The sequence below is a fragment of the Triticum aestivum genome, chromosome 6B (assembly GCF_018294505.1).
Source record: "Triticum aestivum cultivar Chinese Spring chromosome 6B, IWGSC CS RefSeq v2.1, whole genome shotgun sequence".
NCBI classification, from domain to species: Eukaryota; Viridiplantae; Streptophyta; class Magnoliopsida; order Poales; family Poaceae; genus Triticum; species Triticum aestivum.
In genome coordinates this window covers 61,361,449-61,378,890 of record NC_057810.1, presented here as the reverse complement: position 1 = coordinate 61,378,890, position 17,442 = coordinate 61,361,449, and the positions used below count along the sequence as shown (strand labels likewise).

General features: G+C 46.2%; 1 protein-coding gene across 1 annotated transcript; it reads left to right on the top strand.

The window, feature by feature from the left end:
* Positions 1–11,736: 11,736 nt before the first annotated feature.
* LOC123135780 (uncharacterized) lies at positions 11,737–16,940 on the top strand. The gene is made up of 11 exons (XM_044554990.1): positions 11,737–12,204; positions 12,380–12,740; positions 12,841–12,885; positions 13,465–13,551; positions 14,384–14,434; positions 14,935–15,072; positions 15,158–15,277; positions 15,808–15,869; positions 15,960–16,015; positions 16,092–16,195; positions 16,308–16,940. Exons 1-11 carry the CDS (start codon positions 11,831–11,833, stop codon positions 16,665–16,667), a joined length of 1,758 nt encoding a protein of 585 aa, XP_044410925.1. The 5' UTR covers positions 11,737–11,830; the 3' UTR covers positions 16,668–16,940.
* Positions 16,941–17,442: the final 502 nt, after the last annotated feature.

Genomic DNA, 17,442 nt, shown 5'->3' with positions numbered 1-17,442 from the left:
GGGGAAAAGGAACAGGAACTCAGGGTTATGCCCAATTATAATTCATCCTTCAAACCAAAACAAAATGTGGGATAATCTCGACCATCAACCAAACAAAAAAAAATGAGTATCCCTAGCCAACACTCGTCGGACACAGGCATATGGGGTGACCTCATCTCGGCGCCGCTTCCATTCGATGGCTTTTTTTTGTTTTTACGAGCGAGCCCGCAGTGCTGGCCGGGGATTGCCTTCACTGGTCGATTTTTACGGCGGGGTCGCCAAGAAGTACTCTTGGGTTTGATTTGGATAGGCAGAGCCTAGCCCTGGAATTGCTGCCAGGGGACATGTATACCCCGGGCAGATTCGCGGTCACGGTCATCCGAGCAGATGGTGGTGGGATGGGTTTCCTTTTATTGTCAGGCTTCACCGCCCAACTATGTAGTATAGAGACCGATGGCGACGGTGTTGTGATATGGGAGCCGAGAAGAATTATTGAACTGGACAATTTACTTGGACTAAATTCAAAGAAACAGCCCCCGGAAATGATAGGGTATGCGGAGGAAAATAATTCGGTGGACGGGGGCATTGGCTCCTGATTTTTTAAATGAAATAAAAATCACTTTTTCAAGATTAAAAAATCGAAAAGAAAACCGTGAAAACTTAAACATATTCACCGTGGATCTGTGGATTTTCGTTCAAAAATATTATAATTTGCATGCTGCACAAAACAAAATCCTGGCCCAACAATAAAAATAGATTGGCCCATTTTCATGTACATATTTGTTTTTTTTGTCTACGCCACATATGAAAGTATATTGTTACGAAAATTTTAATGAATGTTTTATATGTGTATTTGTGTATGTAGAATTTTTTTCGACTTTTTTTCGTTGTGGAAAATTGATTTTTGTTAAAGTCCACATAGTGCCCGTCCACCATTGGGCATTTCCGTCAAATGGACCAACTATTTTGTTGATGCTGTGGATTGACTGCAGATTAGTTAAACATGATATATACATAATATGAAAATATATGCAACGAGCACAGAGATTGGTTAGTTCTGTAACAAATTAATAATTGGAAAAAAAATTCACTCTTGCTTGCCTACTGAAATATGCAAGAGCTGTATCTGTATAATAGTAATGTTAGCACATATAGATATAGCTGCATTGTAGACTCAAGGGGAAAAGGAACAGGAACTCAAGGGTTATACCCAATCATAATTCATCCTTCAAACCAAAGAAAATATGGGATAACCTCACCCATCAACCAAACAGAAAAAACGGCTATCCCTAGCCAACTGAATAGAGATACCCATAACCACCCTAACATCTCCCTGTAACAAAACACATCCTTAGATTTTTTTCCTCTCTTTTTTCTGTCTTTTTAGGGGGGTTTTTTTTGACGGAAAGGCCTTCATGGCTAGCTTTATTAAATCGAATCACACTTACATCATCCGCTAGGAACTTAAGAATAAAACTAGGAGGGGTATCCAACCAAACAAATGGTGGATTATTCCTTCCAAAACTAGCTAGCTCATGGGCAACTGTATTAGACTCCCTATTACAGTGTTCAATATAAACATTCCCGAAATCTTTCAGTAGACTTCGACACTCATTGAGGATTGATGCTGCTACTAAGGAGTAGCCTTCATTCTTGTTCAGTGCTTCTGCCACGATCAAGCTATAGTGAAGAGCGAGGAATTGTGGGTTTTGCCTTATAGAGAAAAAAAACGAAAGGACGAATGTGGGCTTTGACGTTCGTCTAGTGATGGGCTCTGACTGGCAGCGTGATTTCCCTTTGACTGATTGCACACCCGCACAGACTTAAAAAAAAAAGATTGCACACCCGCACCCACCCGCAAGAGGCGGAATGACGACGGCCAGCCGCCGCCTCCCCCTCCCCAGCTCCCCGCCACCGGCGCCGCTGGAAGACGACGACCTGCTCTCCGAGATCCTCCTCCGCCCCCCCCCCCCCCCCCCCCCCCCCCCCCCCCCCGCAGCCCTCCTCCCTTCCGCGAGCTTCCGCCGTCTGCTTCAACTCAGTGCTATGTAGGAAGAATAAAAACTATGTGAACTTACTAGAGTGGTTTATCCAATTGCTATGCATTCGTGAAATAATCAAATGGACCAACTAATTTGTTGATGCTGTGGATTGACTGCAGATTAGTTAAATATGAATACATGATATATACATAATATGGAAATATATGCAATGGACACTAAGATTGGTTAGTTCTGTAATAAATTAATAATTGAAAAAAAGTTCGCTCTTGCTTGCCTACTGAAATATGCAAGAGCTGTATCTGTATAATGGTAATGTTAGAACATATAGATATAGCTGCATTGTAGCTTTCTGTTCTTTTCAAGATGATGTACATAGCAGTTTTCAGTTGACCAACTATACGAAAAATTTGCTTGAAGCTACTAAAATTTCGAATAAGTAGCTCAATTGGTACATTTTGAAGCTTAAAATCTAGTTAATTTTCTATCTTTCAATATTTAAATATTGTTATCTCTGCTGAGCTTGCTAACAATCTTAAATCCATAATAGTGACTTTATTTCAAATTTACTAAATAATTGTTATTTTATCACTTGTAGTAGAGTCCTATGGCAAGTGTTTAATGAATTGAGTTTATTTTTTCTTTTTAAATTACAGTTCCGAGTTGATCTAAGTATCTTCTTTATGCATCCTCATATCTATTTGGCTTTCTCTTTTGGATCTCATTGGTCATTTAACTTATGTTTGTATAACATGCATTGGTGGTGGACACGAGGGGGCTGAAGCTGTGAGGCATCCCTGGTGGACACGATGGAGACAATACTTAAAACGGTTAGTCTATTAGAGCAACTCCAACGGGCCGACCCAAACGGACGGCGATTTCGTTCGCTTTTTATCCGTTTGGGTCGGCTAGGCGGACACGGATGCCCGCTTCCGTATTTGGATCGACGCGTGCGTCCAACGCTGGCCTGAACTCATTTTGACGGCGCAAAAAAAAATGAACGCATGCATATTAAAAAAAAGGAAACAACATTAATTAAACATTAAAGCCGGCCATGAAGGCCGGCGAGAGTCCACGCGTCCATATTTGCATTTAGAAAAAATAAAAACAACCTAAACTACGAGGCGGCGCGCTGCCCTAGGCGTCGTCGTCGTCGTCTTCGGGGTCCGTGAGGTTGATGAGCGTCGGCGCCGGCCCGGCCCAGGCGAATGTCATGTTCCAGAGCGCCGTCATGTCGGGTTGTGCCGGCGCAGGCAGTGCCGGGGCGCGGGGGAGGGGGGAGAGGGTGTGCGGCCGCCTATGCAGCCGCGGCCTGGCGCGCCTCCTCCTCGGCCTCGCGCTGCTCCTCCTCGAGGTCGCGCTCGAGCATCTCCTCGTACTCGCCGCGACGGCGCTCCTCTGCCAGCCGGCGCTGGCGCCACATCTCGAGGTACGCCTGCTCCTGCGCCGGCGTCGCCCCCATCCAAACCGGTGGCGCGGACACCCACTCGCGCACCAATCCCGTCCAGGAGAAGCGCGCAATGGGCTCGGGCTCCGGCTCCGGCTCCGGCTTGATGGGGGACGGCGGGGCCACCGATGGCACCACGTTGTCTCCCGCCGCGGAGAGGGCAAGGGCCTGCGCCATTGCCGCCTCGTACCGAGCCTCCTCTTCCGCCTCCGCCGCCTCTGCCGCCTCTGCTCTGTATCGCTCGTCCTCCTCGCTCTCCCGGTAGACGGCCGCAAGGGCCGCCTGGTAGGCGTCCTTCGCCGCCTAGTCCTCCTCGCGGACGACGAGCGCGGGTGGCGGCGACCTCCGATCGACCTCGCGCACGCCCCGTCGCCTCGCCTCCTCGTGTTCGAAGGCGAACCACCTCGCCCAGTTGGGCAAGTCGGTTGCGTAGGCCTGGTCACGGCGCTGCTTCGGCGTCAGCAGCGCCCGCCGGCGCCGCACCTCCTTCGCGTGAGCACGAGCCGTCCGCGGCACCGCCGGCACTGGGATCCTATCTGGATCCAGATGCCAGTCGTGCGACAACGTCACGTCGGGATACGGTAGAGGTTGGCGGTGCTGCCAATGCCACTCCGCCTGGTGCACTGGCACGTTCACGCGCTGCCTCTGCTGGCGAGGCGCCGGCGCCGGTGGAGGTGGGAGGAACTCTGAGGGGAAAGGGGTGGCGGGGGACTTGCCCTTGGCCTTGCTGCCGCTGGCGCCGGAGAAGAGGCCCATCTCACTGTGGTTGTGGTGGCTAGGGTTTGCTGGCGACGAGGGAGCAAAGGATGGCAGATGTGGACGGCGAGTTTGGATGAGGACGGCCCCGTCGCACGGTCGGCTTAAAAAAGGACGAGCGCCGCCGCTGACGTGTGGGCCCGTCGTCATAAATTAAGCTGACCGCGTGGGCAGCGGGTAGTTGGACGGCCGCATGTGGGGACGCGGCGGATAGCGAGAAGGCACGCGAAGTGTCCGTTCGGCGTCCGCGCCGACGCATTTGGGGCGCAAATTTGGGCCGCAAATGCGTCGGCGCGGACGCGACGCAGACGTGATTTGGGTTTGGGTCGGCGCGTTGGACCGCCACTTTTGTCCGCGCCGACCCAAACGAACGCAGGCGGATGAAATGGGTCGGCCTTTTGGAATTGCTCTTAGATATGCTATTGTGATGTATCGGTCGAGCAGGTACATGCAAATTGGGGTATCGAACTGTTCTTATACCAAAGTGTATCACTTTATTTTTTAGTACCATTTCTCAAGTACCAAATATTGCCCACCTAGCGACCTCCCATCATCCTTTCATGGATTGCTGCATCCTGGATGTTTTCTCCAGGCCCTGCTTCCGTGCCTTCTTATAGATGAGGAGTCTGTCATGTTAAGTGGTAGCAGAACGAAACACTTCCTCTTTCATATGCTTAGTGAAAAACTTGAATACTCTTTTCTTTATTGTGGTTCATATGTAATTGAGTAATGGTAGATGGTCCAGTAACGATTGGTTTGAGTGAGGATCTGAGTGAGTGTGTTCTGGTTACCGGAGTGAAATGTCCTGGTATCTCTTGGCACAAATTTCTGAATGGCCCAAATAATATCTTTTGCACTGAAAATTTCTTATCATAAAAGAATCGATTGGCCAAAAGGATCATATATGCTTGCATTCCTTATCATCTTCTCATAGATTCACATTTCCTGTAGGTTTTTGAGTATAGTATAAATGCATATAGGTTAATAAATCCTGATGAAAAAATTGCCTAACAGGCTATAAATGCAGCTTGACTGAAGATTATAAAAAAGGTCAGTTGCCGTATCTGCTTGCAAACTGTACTGTTTGAAGTACAACAAAGGCAATTACTGCCCCCTCCCCCCCCCCCCCCCCCCCCCCCCCCGAAATTGGTTTTCTGATTGCAAATTTTGTAAAACCGCATCTGCCTAAACATATCTTCAGTAATGAAATGCCTAATAAGCTATATCAGCAACATGGCTTTGAATACGGTGAAACTCGAACAGCTAATAAATCATAAACCTCTTTGACCCTTGGCATTAGTGAATATCTGTGGATAAACAGTGCCTAGTCTTAGATGGAGAATCAAATTTTGGTTGTGCCCTCTTTACAACTGCAACTTCGGATAGGTGCCCCTGGCTGCTTCATGGACGGTCCTAGTCTCTTAGATCGTCCTCATGGTTTGGTTTGTTAGAGTGGATTTGGTGGTATCCTTTGTCTCCACTTGCGGTGTTCTTATTCAGAGTATCTTTTTCGATTGCGTGGCGTTTGTGGTTGTTGCGTGTTTGGAGTGTTTGTTGGTTCAAATATGCGGTCATAGGGTTCATACTTTGTGAGTAATTCACATATGATCGTTCTGTATCGATTTTCCATTAAATAACTGGACAATTTTTTTCTTTTTAATTAATCGACGAGGCAAAACTTTTACCACCGTTTAGGAAAAAATATCTTCGGACGCACGGGCATGTTGATAATACTCAATAATTACATAATTAAAATAGCTAGCAAGCTAAGGAACAAACCAACTAGGCCTAGTTAAGCAGTCGGGAAGGCCATCATCCTCCGGTGACCTGTAGACGCATTCCAACTTGTTTTCCTGCGTGCTGTAGCAGTATGCCGCGACGGTAGAAACCTTCTTCTTGTCATGGACGTAGTAGATCCGAGTTCCGCCCCCATTGGCGCCGTCATTTTCCCAGAAGGTTGCGTGGTACCTATCGACGAACAATTCGTAGTTACCAGCCTCGGCCACCTTGCGCCATGCGAGCTGCCCGTCAGGCGCCGGAGAAGCGACCAGCTCGAAGAGGTCGAAGGCCACCGGCCGGGACGACTTGACGGTGGTCCTTGCCACGACCAGGACCAGCTTGCTCGGCAACGCGACGAGGTGCACGTAATCCAACTCTTCCTTCCGAGGGCAGCTGGAGCCGTACATCTTGCTGCTGAGGTCGGGCATGTCCGGCGGACGCGCGACCAGCTGTAGGGCGCCGAGCGTGGCGGCGTCGAACACCGCCATCTCGCCGTTGGTGTCCATGCCGAACATCTTCCCGTCATGGTAGGCGAAGTCGAAGTAGCCGTAGCCTACGCGGCGGGGCTTCTCCACCTTGGTCCATGCCGCGTCGCCGGGGCGGCAGAAGAGCATGCCCGTGTGCCCGTGCATCACGTGGTACATCATGACCGTCATGCCCGCCGCCGGCGCCGGGGCGCCGGTCGGGAGGTTGACGGCGAAGCGTAAGTAGTCTGTGAAGTCGAGGTAGATCGGGAACATATAGTTGCTGCACTGCGCCGTGTCCAGGTCGTTGCAGTACACGTACCTTACGTGCCGGACGACGTCGCTGCCTGGGCCGTCGCGGACGGCGTTGAGCTTGGGCAGGGCCGCCGTGGCGCGGGTGGCCAGGTGCGAGACGTGGCAGGAGGCGTCGCGAGTGTCGAGGACGAGGGACCAGCCGCGGGACAAGGGGAAGACAACCGTGTGGGAGGCGCGGACACGGGGGAGCAGGAGGCGCGGCGCTGGCCCTGCCGCGGCGCGCCATGCCCGGCACACGGAGCGGAACGCGGCGAGCCCGGTGACGGCGTCGCGGGACCTCCGCGCGATGATGGTGAGTAGATCGGAGGGGAGGTCCAACCAGTCGGGCTGCTCCTCCTGGCTAGCCATTGCACGTGCGTGCGCTGTCGATGGGCTGGGTGAACTGAAGGTTTGACTTTGTTGATCCTTTTATATGAGGAGCCTCGGCAACAACGATACAATCGTAACTAACTCTATAAATAAACGTACTCTCGAAAAAACTTTGTAAATAAACAGATCAATAATTGTAAACGTACCATTTGTAACTAACCATCCCCTGATTTTCATGGGGTAGGCCCCTCCTCCCCCTTAACCTCCAATCACAACCCACCTATTTTTAAAACCCATGTAAACTTATGTATGAGTAGCATTACTCTAAAAGACTCGCTCGTCCTTACGACGTGGGATCGTGGCGGTTACAGGTTGTATATACACGATCGTACCCGCTAAACAAGCGAGGTAATGGGCTCGTGCCTTCGTACTGGGCCTCCTGAACACTTGGTAGAAACCTGTGCACCAGTGCACCAAACCCCGTTGCACATTCAAACATCTTTGCAAAAATTCAGAAAAAATTAGTGGATTGACACAACAACTTGTCACAAAAATTCAAAACATTGGTCAAGATACAAAAATAACAAATTTGACATGAATGTATAAATGGGCCAAAACTTAAGCCCAACTTGTGTTATGTACTATTCAGTGTCAAATTTGTCATTTTTGTATCTCAAACAATGTTTCAAATTTTGATTTTAATTTTTGTAACAACATACATTGACGTTATGTCAATGCACTAATTTTTTTCGAACATTTTTAGCTACTGTGAACAGAAACTTTGAATAGTTACTGTGGTCAAACCACAGGGATTCAAGGGCTGAGCTTTGGGGTTTTACTAACTTTTACTAAGGTGAATAAGCACAGGGAAAATCAGCTACGTTGGAGCTAGTAAAAAGGTAGTTGCTGTGGAAACTACCATTTCAGCCCAGAAGTGAAAATATTTTCTGTAGCCAAAATACTCCAAAAAGTGGTGCAATATTTTTGCTCAAAAATGTGCCCTAGGGTCCAAAGAATATTTGGGATTTTTCTCAGGATTTTTAGGGCAACAGAAATGAGGGTTGCTTTGGAGGTTAAAGAGTTTAGCTAGGGTTTAAGAAGCAAAATGAATATTTTTCATTTAAGAAAAATATTCCAAGCAATATTGTTGGGTTGGCCAGGGGTGAAATGATGGATTAGAAGAGGAGAGGGGGCACTTGGGTGAAAATCAAGGGATACCCAGGTGATCAAGTCCAAATGGAATGATTCAAAACTCCAAATCCAAAACCAATTCAGATGAAAATCAAGCAAAGAAAAAGAGGGCAAAAACCAGGCTATGACAACGACTTTGGCACTGTTTGTTTCTGCTTCACTTGGATTTTAGTCACCCATGGATTTGCTTCAGTGACGAAGCTGATTCTGTGAATCAGCTTCGCCACCGAAGTACACTTTGAGGTGCTTCAGGAAATTGCACTAAAAATGGCCTAAAACCAGATTCAGCTTCACTGGCAAAGCTGATTCCAAATAGCTGTTTGTTTCAAATTCCAGATTCGGCTTCACTGGCAAAGCTGAATCTGATCTCAGAATCAGAAACAAACAGGGCCTTTGTTGATCCTTTTATATGAGGAGCCTTGGCAACAACGATACAATCGTAACTAACTTTGTAAATAAACAGAGTATAAAAGACTGGATCGTCCTTACTACGTGGGATTGTGTGATATCACTAATTAAGAAGTACTCCTTGCAAAGAACACTTCACCTTCCCGGGTCGCGACAAGTGGTGCACATGAAGCATGCCACTTGTCGCAACATGGAACTTTTCCTTTTTTCGTAGATTCGTTTATTCAAAACGTTTTATCTCTCAAACCCTGCGTCCAAATCTCGAAACATTTTCACCGTTGGGTTCCTCGCGTCGAGATCTTCAAAACTAGATCCCATGTTGATAGGTTTTGACAAACTTTATTTTCACGAAAAAAATCGGATGAAAAAACCGAACCAGGAGCACGAGTTTTTCCCTTTCTGAAAGAGGCACGCCCGTGCCTCTCGTGAAATCACAACCGTGCCTCTTGTGTAAGCAAAACCATGACTCTCGTGGAGGAAAAAAACAGAAAACGCGTTTTTTTCGTTTCCGAGAGGCACGGCCGTGACTCTCGCGAAAGCACAACCGTGCCTCTCGCGGAAGCAATAACTTGACTCTCGGGAAAGAAAAAAAACAGAGAACGCGGTTTTTTCCCTTTCCGAGAGGCACATCCGTGACTCTTGCGAAAGCATAACCGTGCCTCTCGCGGAAGCAAAACCGTGACTCCCGTGAAAGAAAATAAAAATAAAACGTGTTTTGTTTTTCTCTTTCCGAGAGTCACGAGCACACCCGTGCCTCTCGCGGAAGCAAAATTGTGACTCTCGCGAAAGAGAAAAACAAAAAAACGCGTTTTGTTTTTCCCTTTCTGAAAGGCACGGCTGTGACTCTCGCGAAAGCACAACCATGCCTCTCGCAGAAGCAAAACCGTAACTCTCGCGAAAGAAAAAAACGTGTTTTTTTCTGTTTCCGAAAGGCACGGCTGTGACACTCGCTAAAGCATAACTGTGCCTCTCGCGGTAGAAAAACCGTGACTCTCTCGAAAGAAAAAAAACAGAAAACGCATTTTTTTTCCGTTTCCGAGAGGCACGGCCGTGACTTTCGCTAAAGCACAACCGTGCCTCTCACGGAAGAAAAACCGTGACTCTCGTGAAAGAAAGAAAAAAGAAAACACGTTTTTTCACGCAAAATATTTTTTTCCAATTTTTTTTATCGAAAAGCTAAGGAAGACCGGGGGAAAACCCAAAACGTCGAAAAAACCCGAAAAAAAACCGTTTAAAAAGCCGAAAACGCGTGCGGAAAAATAAAAAGAAAACAAAATCCAAAGGAAGCGTCCAAAACGCGACCCGTGGCGAATGGCTGAGAACGCACCAAATGACGCTAATTGTTGCGAGGCTCCCGAAGGAGCGCTCTTTAACTAATTGCTTTGGGAATCATGACGGTTACAGGCTGTATATACACGATCATACGCGCTAAACAAGCAAGGTAATGGGCCCGTGCCTTCATACTGGGGCCCCTGAACACTTGGTAAAAACATGTGCACCAGTGCACTAAACCCCGTTGCGCATTCAAACATCTTTGCAAAAATTCGGGAAAAAAAATTAGTGGATCAACACAACAATTTGTCACAAAAATTCAAAGCAAAATTCAAAACATTGGTCAAGATACAAAAATAACAAATTTGACATGAATGTATGAATGGGCCAAAACTTAAGCCCAACTTGTGTTATGTATGACTTCTTACCTCCTTGAGGTGTTCCACAGATGTATTTTCCTTTTTCTTAGTGTTAGTCCCTAGTCCTTTTCCTTTTTAGCTTAGTGTAGCCTGTCTTGTATAGCCCTTTCTTTTCTGTTTTTCTTCCTCTCCTTGAGGAACCTTTTGTATCTTTATGGGTGAGCTTTAATAAAATGATGTGGGGTGTAAGCGAAAAAACTTGTGTTATGTACTATTCAGTGTCAAATTTGTCATTTTGGTATCTCAAACAATGTTTTGAATTTTGATTTTAATTTTTTTAACAACATACATTGATGTTGTGTCAATGCACTAATTTTTTTCGAACATTTTTTAATCTGCAACGGGGAGGGTGCACCGGCAGCACCAATTGCCCCCGTGCACCAGATACATCCCAAACCTATACATAGAAACACCTTCTCGCAATTATTAGAAACAACTTCTCATGCGGGAGCTCCTATTGGACGCGTTTTGCGTCAAATTGAAAGAGCAACTCAATTGAGGAGCGCTCGTTCGAGAGCCCCCAAGAGTCACTTGGGGTGGGTTGAGAGCGTGTCACTTGGCGCGCTCTCAGCCGCTGTCATGTATCGCGTCTTAATTACATTTATCCCGCCCTTTGGTGGCAGATTGGTCACGTGTCCCCGAATGCCTTTCTCATAAAAAATATATTTCATGTGGGCTGTATCTGCAAATGGACCTGTGTGCCTACCCTGTACTAATGTGGTTCAACATGGAGCATATTTTTGTGAATCAACGTGGATCCTTTGTTCTTCTTATGTTATCCTCTTCTGCTTCCGATTTTGGAGGCCCTCTCTAGGGTACTTGGCTTGGGTGGAAGGATGGGATCATGGTGACATTTACTCGTTGTCTCATCATTTGTTGTCATCCAAGAATTGTTCGCATCTGGTCCGAGTTTACCAAGACTATGCTTTATTCACCATGTGCATCATTGGCGACTTCATTGCTGCTTTTGGCAAACCAAGACTTTATAATCTCATTTCTCGTTTTTCTTGGTTCTTGCCCTTTTCTGGTACTGTTTGTTTAATCTCAGCTCTTCGCGGTGGCAACGAGAGCCCGACTTACTAGTGGCAGATTGAATATTTTGAGCGGAGGCATCGCCCGATGGCTACCCGGTGCTGGCGTTGTGCAGGGATGCAACCTATGTAACACGCATCCCGCCCATTGGCGGTGGATTGGTCACGTGTCCCCGAATGCCTTTCTTGTAAACAAATATATGTTTCATGTGGGTTGTATCTGCAAATGGACCTGTGTGCCTACCCTGCACTAATATGGCTCAACGTGGATTTTTTTTTTGTGGTTCAACGTGGAGTTGTTTGAAGAAAATAAAACTCCCAAGGGACCAAACCGCCATCAGGGTTTTCCAAATAAATAGCCGTCAAAGCTTCTCCCATTTTCCATCCGGCACCCTCCACAAGTTTCTTCTCCACGCCCCCCGCGAGTTAGCGGAATTGCCACGCGACTCCTCCCGCCGCGATGGAGCCACCCGGTTCGGGCACAGGAGCAGCAGAACCGGTCGAGGAGGACCGCGTCGAAGAACCGGCCTCCAATGGGGGCTCCAACTCCAACGCCTCCTCCCCAACCGCCGCTGCGCCGCCACCTCCCCGCACGACGCCCCTCCACCTCGAGCAGGCCGGAGGCGGCGCCGATGGGTCGACCCCCGCGACGGTGTTCGACCCCCGGAAGGGCAAGAATCCGGTGCCCCTGCTGCCGCCCTGGGTCATTCCTCCTCCTCCGAGCCCCGCCACGGTGTTTGACCCCCGGAAGGGCAAGGATCCGGTGCCCCCGCTGCCGCCCTGGGTCATTCCTCCTCCTCCTCCGAGCCCCGCGGGCAGCAGCAGCTCCTCCTCCTCCAGTGGCGTAGCCAGCCCGATTTGCCAGGGTGGTCCGGTAATAGAAATATTTACACAAGTTTTGTTTATTTTAAAAGAAATATTTTTTTACTACACTATACACAAGCTATGGGGGAATTCCAGGGTGGTCCATGGACCACCCTGGCCACCCCCTAGCTACGCCACTGTCCTCCTCCTCCCCCGACTACGCCGCGGCATTCAGAGCCGGGGCCTTCGGAGACGGGGTCACGGAGTCGAGCGCCGCCGCCGAACTCAGAGCCCGCGGCGGCAGGGCGCGGGCTACGTGGAGCGACCCCTTGGTGGCGGACACGAGGGAGGAGCCCAACGCGGCGGCGCATCCGTCGTTCGACCACGGGATGATCGATCGGCTGGTGCGAGAGCAAGCGGCCGTCGACGGGGCGATCGGGCTACGGGAAGAGCCCGACGAGGCGGCGCCGTCGGTCGACCCCAAGCTGGTTGCGCAGTCGTTGCTCGAGCGGCTGGCGAGAGTGCAGGCGGCCGTCGACGAGGACAACAGGCGACGGGAACAGCAGGTGACGGCCTCTGCGACGTGCTCTTGTTGTTTCTTGGAGTTCTTGGAGTCTCTGTCTCTGTAGTGCGTTCTTGAGCGTTTCTTGGTTTCCTCTTGGGCAGTACGACTCGTTGCGCGCGGAAGAGGCGATGTATAGGAAGGAACAGGTATGGCATCAATCTGGTCTTCTTGCTTGCTCGGAATTTCTTGCTGTAGTCTGTTAAAATGTTGGGGGCAGTTTGGCGATTAAGCATTTCCTGATTATTACTTGAGTTCTTCTTGCGGTGCGTTATGAAATTTAGAGGTAGGCACGGATCTTGTTGTGATTATTCGCAACTGTTCAAGATTTAGGCGTCCAGGCTTGTGCTAATTGATTCTTCTATTTGGTTTGGTATGATAGCATGTTTTGCACTTTTGCTGCAAGTGAAAAATGTGGGGAGATATGAGGATCATGTCTTGGCAGTGGTTGCTGTCATATTTGGGCAAGAAATCTTGATGCCAAAATGTATCAGTTTCCAGTGTAGATGAATGGTGTTAATGTTATAGGGGAAGTTAATCCGAATGCTTGCTCGGGATTACATTGCTCTATGCTTTTGTCTTTTGTCATCTGTTGCCTAAAAGGCTGAAACTGGCTCCGAAGCCTCAAAACTCGATTCATAGGAATAACTCAAATATTTCAATCTTGTTAGCCCTTTCGCCCTTGCTAATCCGGAATATGTGATCTTCATGCTAATTCTGTGGAGCAGGAGAAACTATCACAAGTAAAGGTTGTGGTAAAGGTGAAACCCAAGCAAGGCAAACTAGGTATAAACTGGACTCAGATCAAGAACAAGGTATGGCCTGAATCTTGTCCGCTCTTCTCACTTGTGATTCTCGGGTGGTATGAACTGGGATTTTCTGTGCATAGAAAATAGAACTGGGATTTTTTGGTTTTCTTTGGTTTCTGTTTGTTCATGTTAAATTCTTGGACCTGTTAGTGTAATCAAGGCATGAAATCTTGGTTAGAGCGTCATGTGGCATCCTAGTGTAGAGGAGGAATCTTGGGCAAATGTTGGCAGAAGTACAAATGCCCTTGGCGCTCGTGGATCTTTCCACAATCTGGCATTGTATTTTGAAGCAAATGGCTATCTTGTCGAAACTGTTGTCTGTAAAATGTGGGGAAATCATGAGGTCATGTCCTACTGCAATATTTTGGCAACAGGGCCTGAAGTCAAATGTATGAGCTTCCTTTGCAAACAGATGCTGTTATCAGGAACTTTGATCTAGACATTAGTTCAAGACTGCATAATTGGACATAATTCCTGTAAATCGTTTGCCATTCACATGCAAAATCGGCGACCACTTTAGGATTTGCTCGAGAAGTTCCGCCATTATGTCGATTGGTACCTGGAACTGGTTCAGAAGCCCCAGAATATAATTCATGTAAATAGTTGCCAAAAATAAAGAAGCTTTGGATGCACATGTTTTGTGGTCTTGCTATACAGTATTATTTTTCCTTTTGACAGGGAAAAGGAAAAAAAATTGACTGCTTGTTTGTTAATTCCATTATTTTTCATTCCCTTATTTCTTTGTTTTTAAATACTCGATCTTGTTGATTCTGTACAATTGTAAGACTGGCAGGATGTATGGTCTTTAACTTCGTTTTCTTCATTTCCTGTCAAATAGATTTTTCGTAGAGAAGGAAGGGAAATATGTTCGGAACATGTGAACCACCAGGTTTGTCTCCATTTTGCCTGATGTAATTTTCAAAATGGAAGTGCAAGAAAAATCAGGATCAAAGCCCTATATCAGAAGATACTGTGATTAGTGGTTCAGAAGGATTATGTTCTCTTTATAAATACTCCCTCCGTAAATTAATATAAGAGCGTTTAGATCACTACCTTAGTGATCTAAAAGCTCTTATATTAGTTTACAGAGTTAGTACTAAATTGTGTATTAAGTCTTGGTTGTGATAATCTGATGGGACCTGAATTGTTCTCTTTATAAACTGTTCTTGTGTTTATCATGTGTTAATAGACATCTTCTTGTTTTCTTACTGAACAACAACCAATCAGTATCAATGATGGGATTATATACTAGCAGTTTCAAACATTTCCAGAGAACATGGAAACCTGAAGATTTGAATGAAAACAAAATTTCCATCACATTTTTAGATATGTTGTTTCCATGTTCAACTCAGCGTAATTTGAATTCTCATATTTGTGCGTTCGTTGCAGACACATCCCATCACTGAAGTCAGAAGGCATCATAGGCTTGCTTCTGACGAGGCAAACCATCTTGATGCCTATTCAGAATATAGATCAGTGATTGGAGATGGGGAGTGTTTCTACAGGAGCTTCATATTTTCGTACCTTGTAATCGTCCTCCCCTCTTTTCATCATCATAGGATGTAGGTTTAGTTATTTATTAACTTTCTCTGTTTTCGTGAATGTACAACAGGAGCAAGTTATTGATAGGCAGGACACACATGAGGAACATCGTCTCCTTCGTGTTGTTGAAAGAATGTCCATGCAACATGCAAATCTTCGATGGAACTCTGACTTTCGCAGGAGCAGCAAAGTAAGTTCTCGCCTTCTCCATACTTGTTCTTTCCTTCTCTTTTTTTGAGGGTAATGTTCTTTCTTGGATAAACATGCTTGCAAGGGATGATGATTCCATTCAGGTTACAGTACAACACTTTGTTTGTCATTTGCAGGAGATTCACAATTGCTTAACAGTAGTGGTCATCACAGTTTTATGCACTGTTGGCAGAAACTCAAATTTGAAGTTTATTGTAAAGTTAACGACCCGATTGTAGCAATGGCCTTAAGAAAATTTACTTGCAAAGGAACGTCAATACAATAAGGAAGTAACATAATTTTATGCTTGTTTGAGCACTGCAACAATGCTCACCTACTGGTTATTATTGTATAGCCACCTCACTGTTCTGTTACTAGCTATAGTATATGCTTAACGACTAAAGCTTCTCAGGCGAGTTATCTTAGGTGTGTTCTTTTATATCTTGCCATTGATCAGTATTCTGTATGTATCATTTTAACCTATGATATATGATTATCAACTGCGAATTATTGAGTCGCTGGTTCTTTCAGGCATTTAAGAATCTGATCAAGAAAATAATGAGACGGAAACATGGCAGAGAATCAACTAGCAGGTTTTTGACTTGCTTGGTTTTCTGTAATTCCATCATAGTATTGTGGCCGAATGCATTCCATCTCACTGACATAATATGTGCCATTTTTAGCCACCGTAAAGAGAAACTTCTCAAGTTCTTCAGCAAGGATGATACGACACTAGACAGTGAGAGAAACACCCTTGAAGTCATATTTCCTTTTGTCCGTCACAATTCATGTTTCTGACACATTTTCTTGGTTAGTTTTCATTTTCCTCAGATTAGTAGTAGCTATCCAGATGTGCTCGCACAGGGAGGTGTATGAACCGCTTATACCAGGGCTCAGAGGAAATTACAATCTGGAAGATGTCTGTGATGCATATTCTCCCTTACATTACCGTTGTGCTGATTTCCGATGCATCCATTGTTCGATACATGACACTCAATTTACCTAACCTGTTATTGTTGTTGTATGTACAGTGGTGCTTTTGGCGCGTCACTCCAGCTCGTCGGTTCACGGATCATGTTATGATGTTGGCCTTGGCAACAGCGCTTGAGGTACCCCTCAGAGTGGAGCGAGTCCGAGGAGGATGTGATCCAGATATCTACACTGGTCCTGGAGTTCCCCGTGCGAGAGTGACCCTGCTGTACTCGGCAAATCACTACGAAATCATCTACCCACGTGCTCCTTCTGCTGAGAGTTCAAGTCATCAGGCTTCCCAGATAGAACATGCTGCTGATCAGGGTTCAAATCAACAGACTTCCCAGAGAAAACATCCTGCTGATCAGAGTTCAAGTCATCAGGCTTCCCAGAGAGACGATCCTGCTGATCAGAGTTGAAGTGAATAGATTCCACTGGATTAAAGTTGACTAGGGCTGCTGCATATGAATGAGATTAGTGGTAGGCATATCATCCTCCAGATATCTACATGCAGTGATGAAGTTGGGGTAGGCATAGCATATACACTTGTGTGCTCTTCTTCGATAGGGAGAAAAACTTGTGGTATTGTTTGAATTGTTGGCTGGTATACTTGTGCATTCTTTGAAAGAATTTCTTTCTAATGTTGGCAGCGATACATACTGCTGATGCCACTGGCTGGTATAATTGATTGATCAGTTTGGTGCTAAGGATGAAGCTGTTTTCGAAGAATTTACTCATATTACCCTGCCTGCTTTGTGAAGCTGTTCGAATCACAACAACCTGGCTGGTATTACTTTGTAATGTACCAAACTGCCAAAACGTGGTTAAGACAACTTGTTGTACCTATTGATTCAGGCATGAGGCACATTTCTACATCAGTGGAAGTTGTAGAAACCGCAATCTTTGCAGATGTGGTGTCATCCAGTGTGGGCTCCAGCTTTGGAATAAGGTTCAACACATCAATACAATCTACAAGAAGGGAAAATGGCACACATTCAAAAAATGTTCACACTTCTCAAAAATATGTTTGTGTCATTCAAAAAATATACAATGTAAAAAATGTTCACGTGCTTCAAAAAAATATTCTTGACATTTTAAAGGATATTTATACAATGTAGAAAAATGTTTGAGTAATTTAAAAGATACTCCATCCGTCCTAAAATGCAAGATTAGTGTAAAAAATGATCTTATATT

Coding starts and splice junctions, on each gene's coding strand:
- LOC123135780 (XM_044554990.1), top strand. CDS start 11,831: ATGGAGCCACCCGGTTCGGGCACAGGAGCAGCAGAACCGGTCGAGGAG. Junction 15,073..15,157: donor GCTTCATATTTTCGTACCTT/GTAATCGTCCTC, acceptor AATGTACAACAG/GAGCAAGTTATTGATAGGCA. Junction 16,016..16,091: donor GGATGATACGACACTAGACA/GTGAGAGAAACA, acceptor TTTCTTGGTTAG/TTTTCATTTTCCTCAGATTA.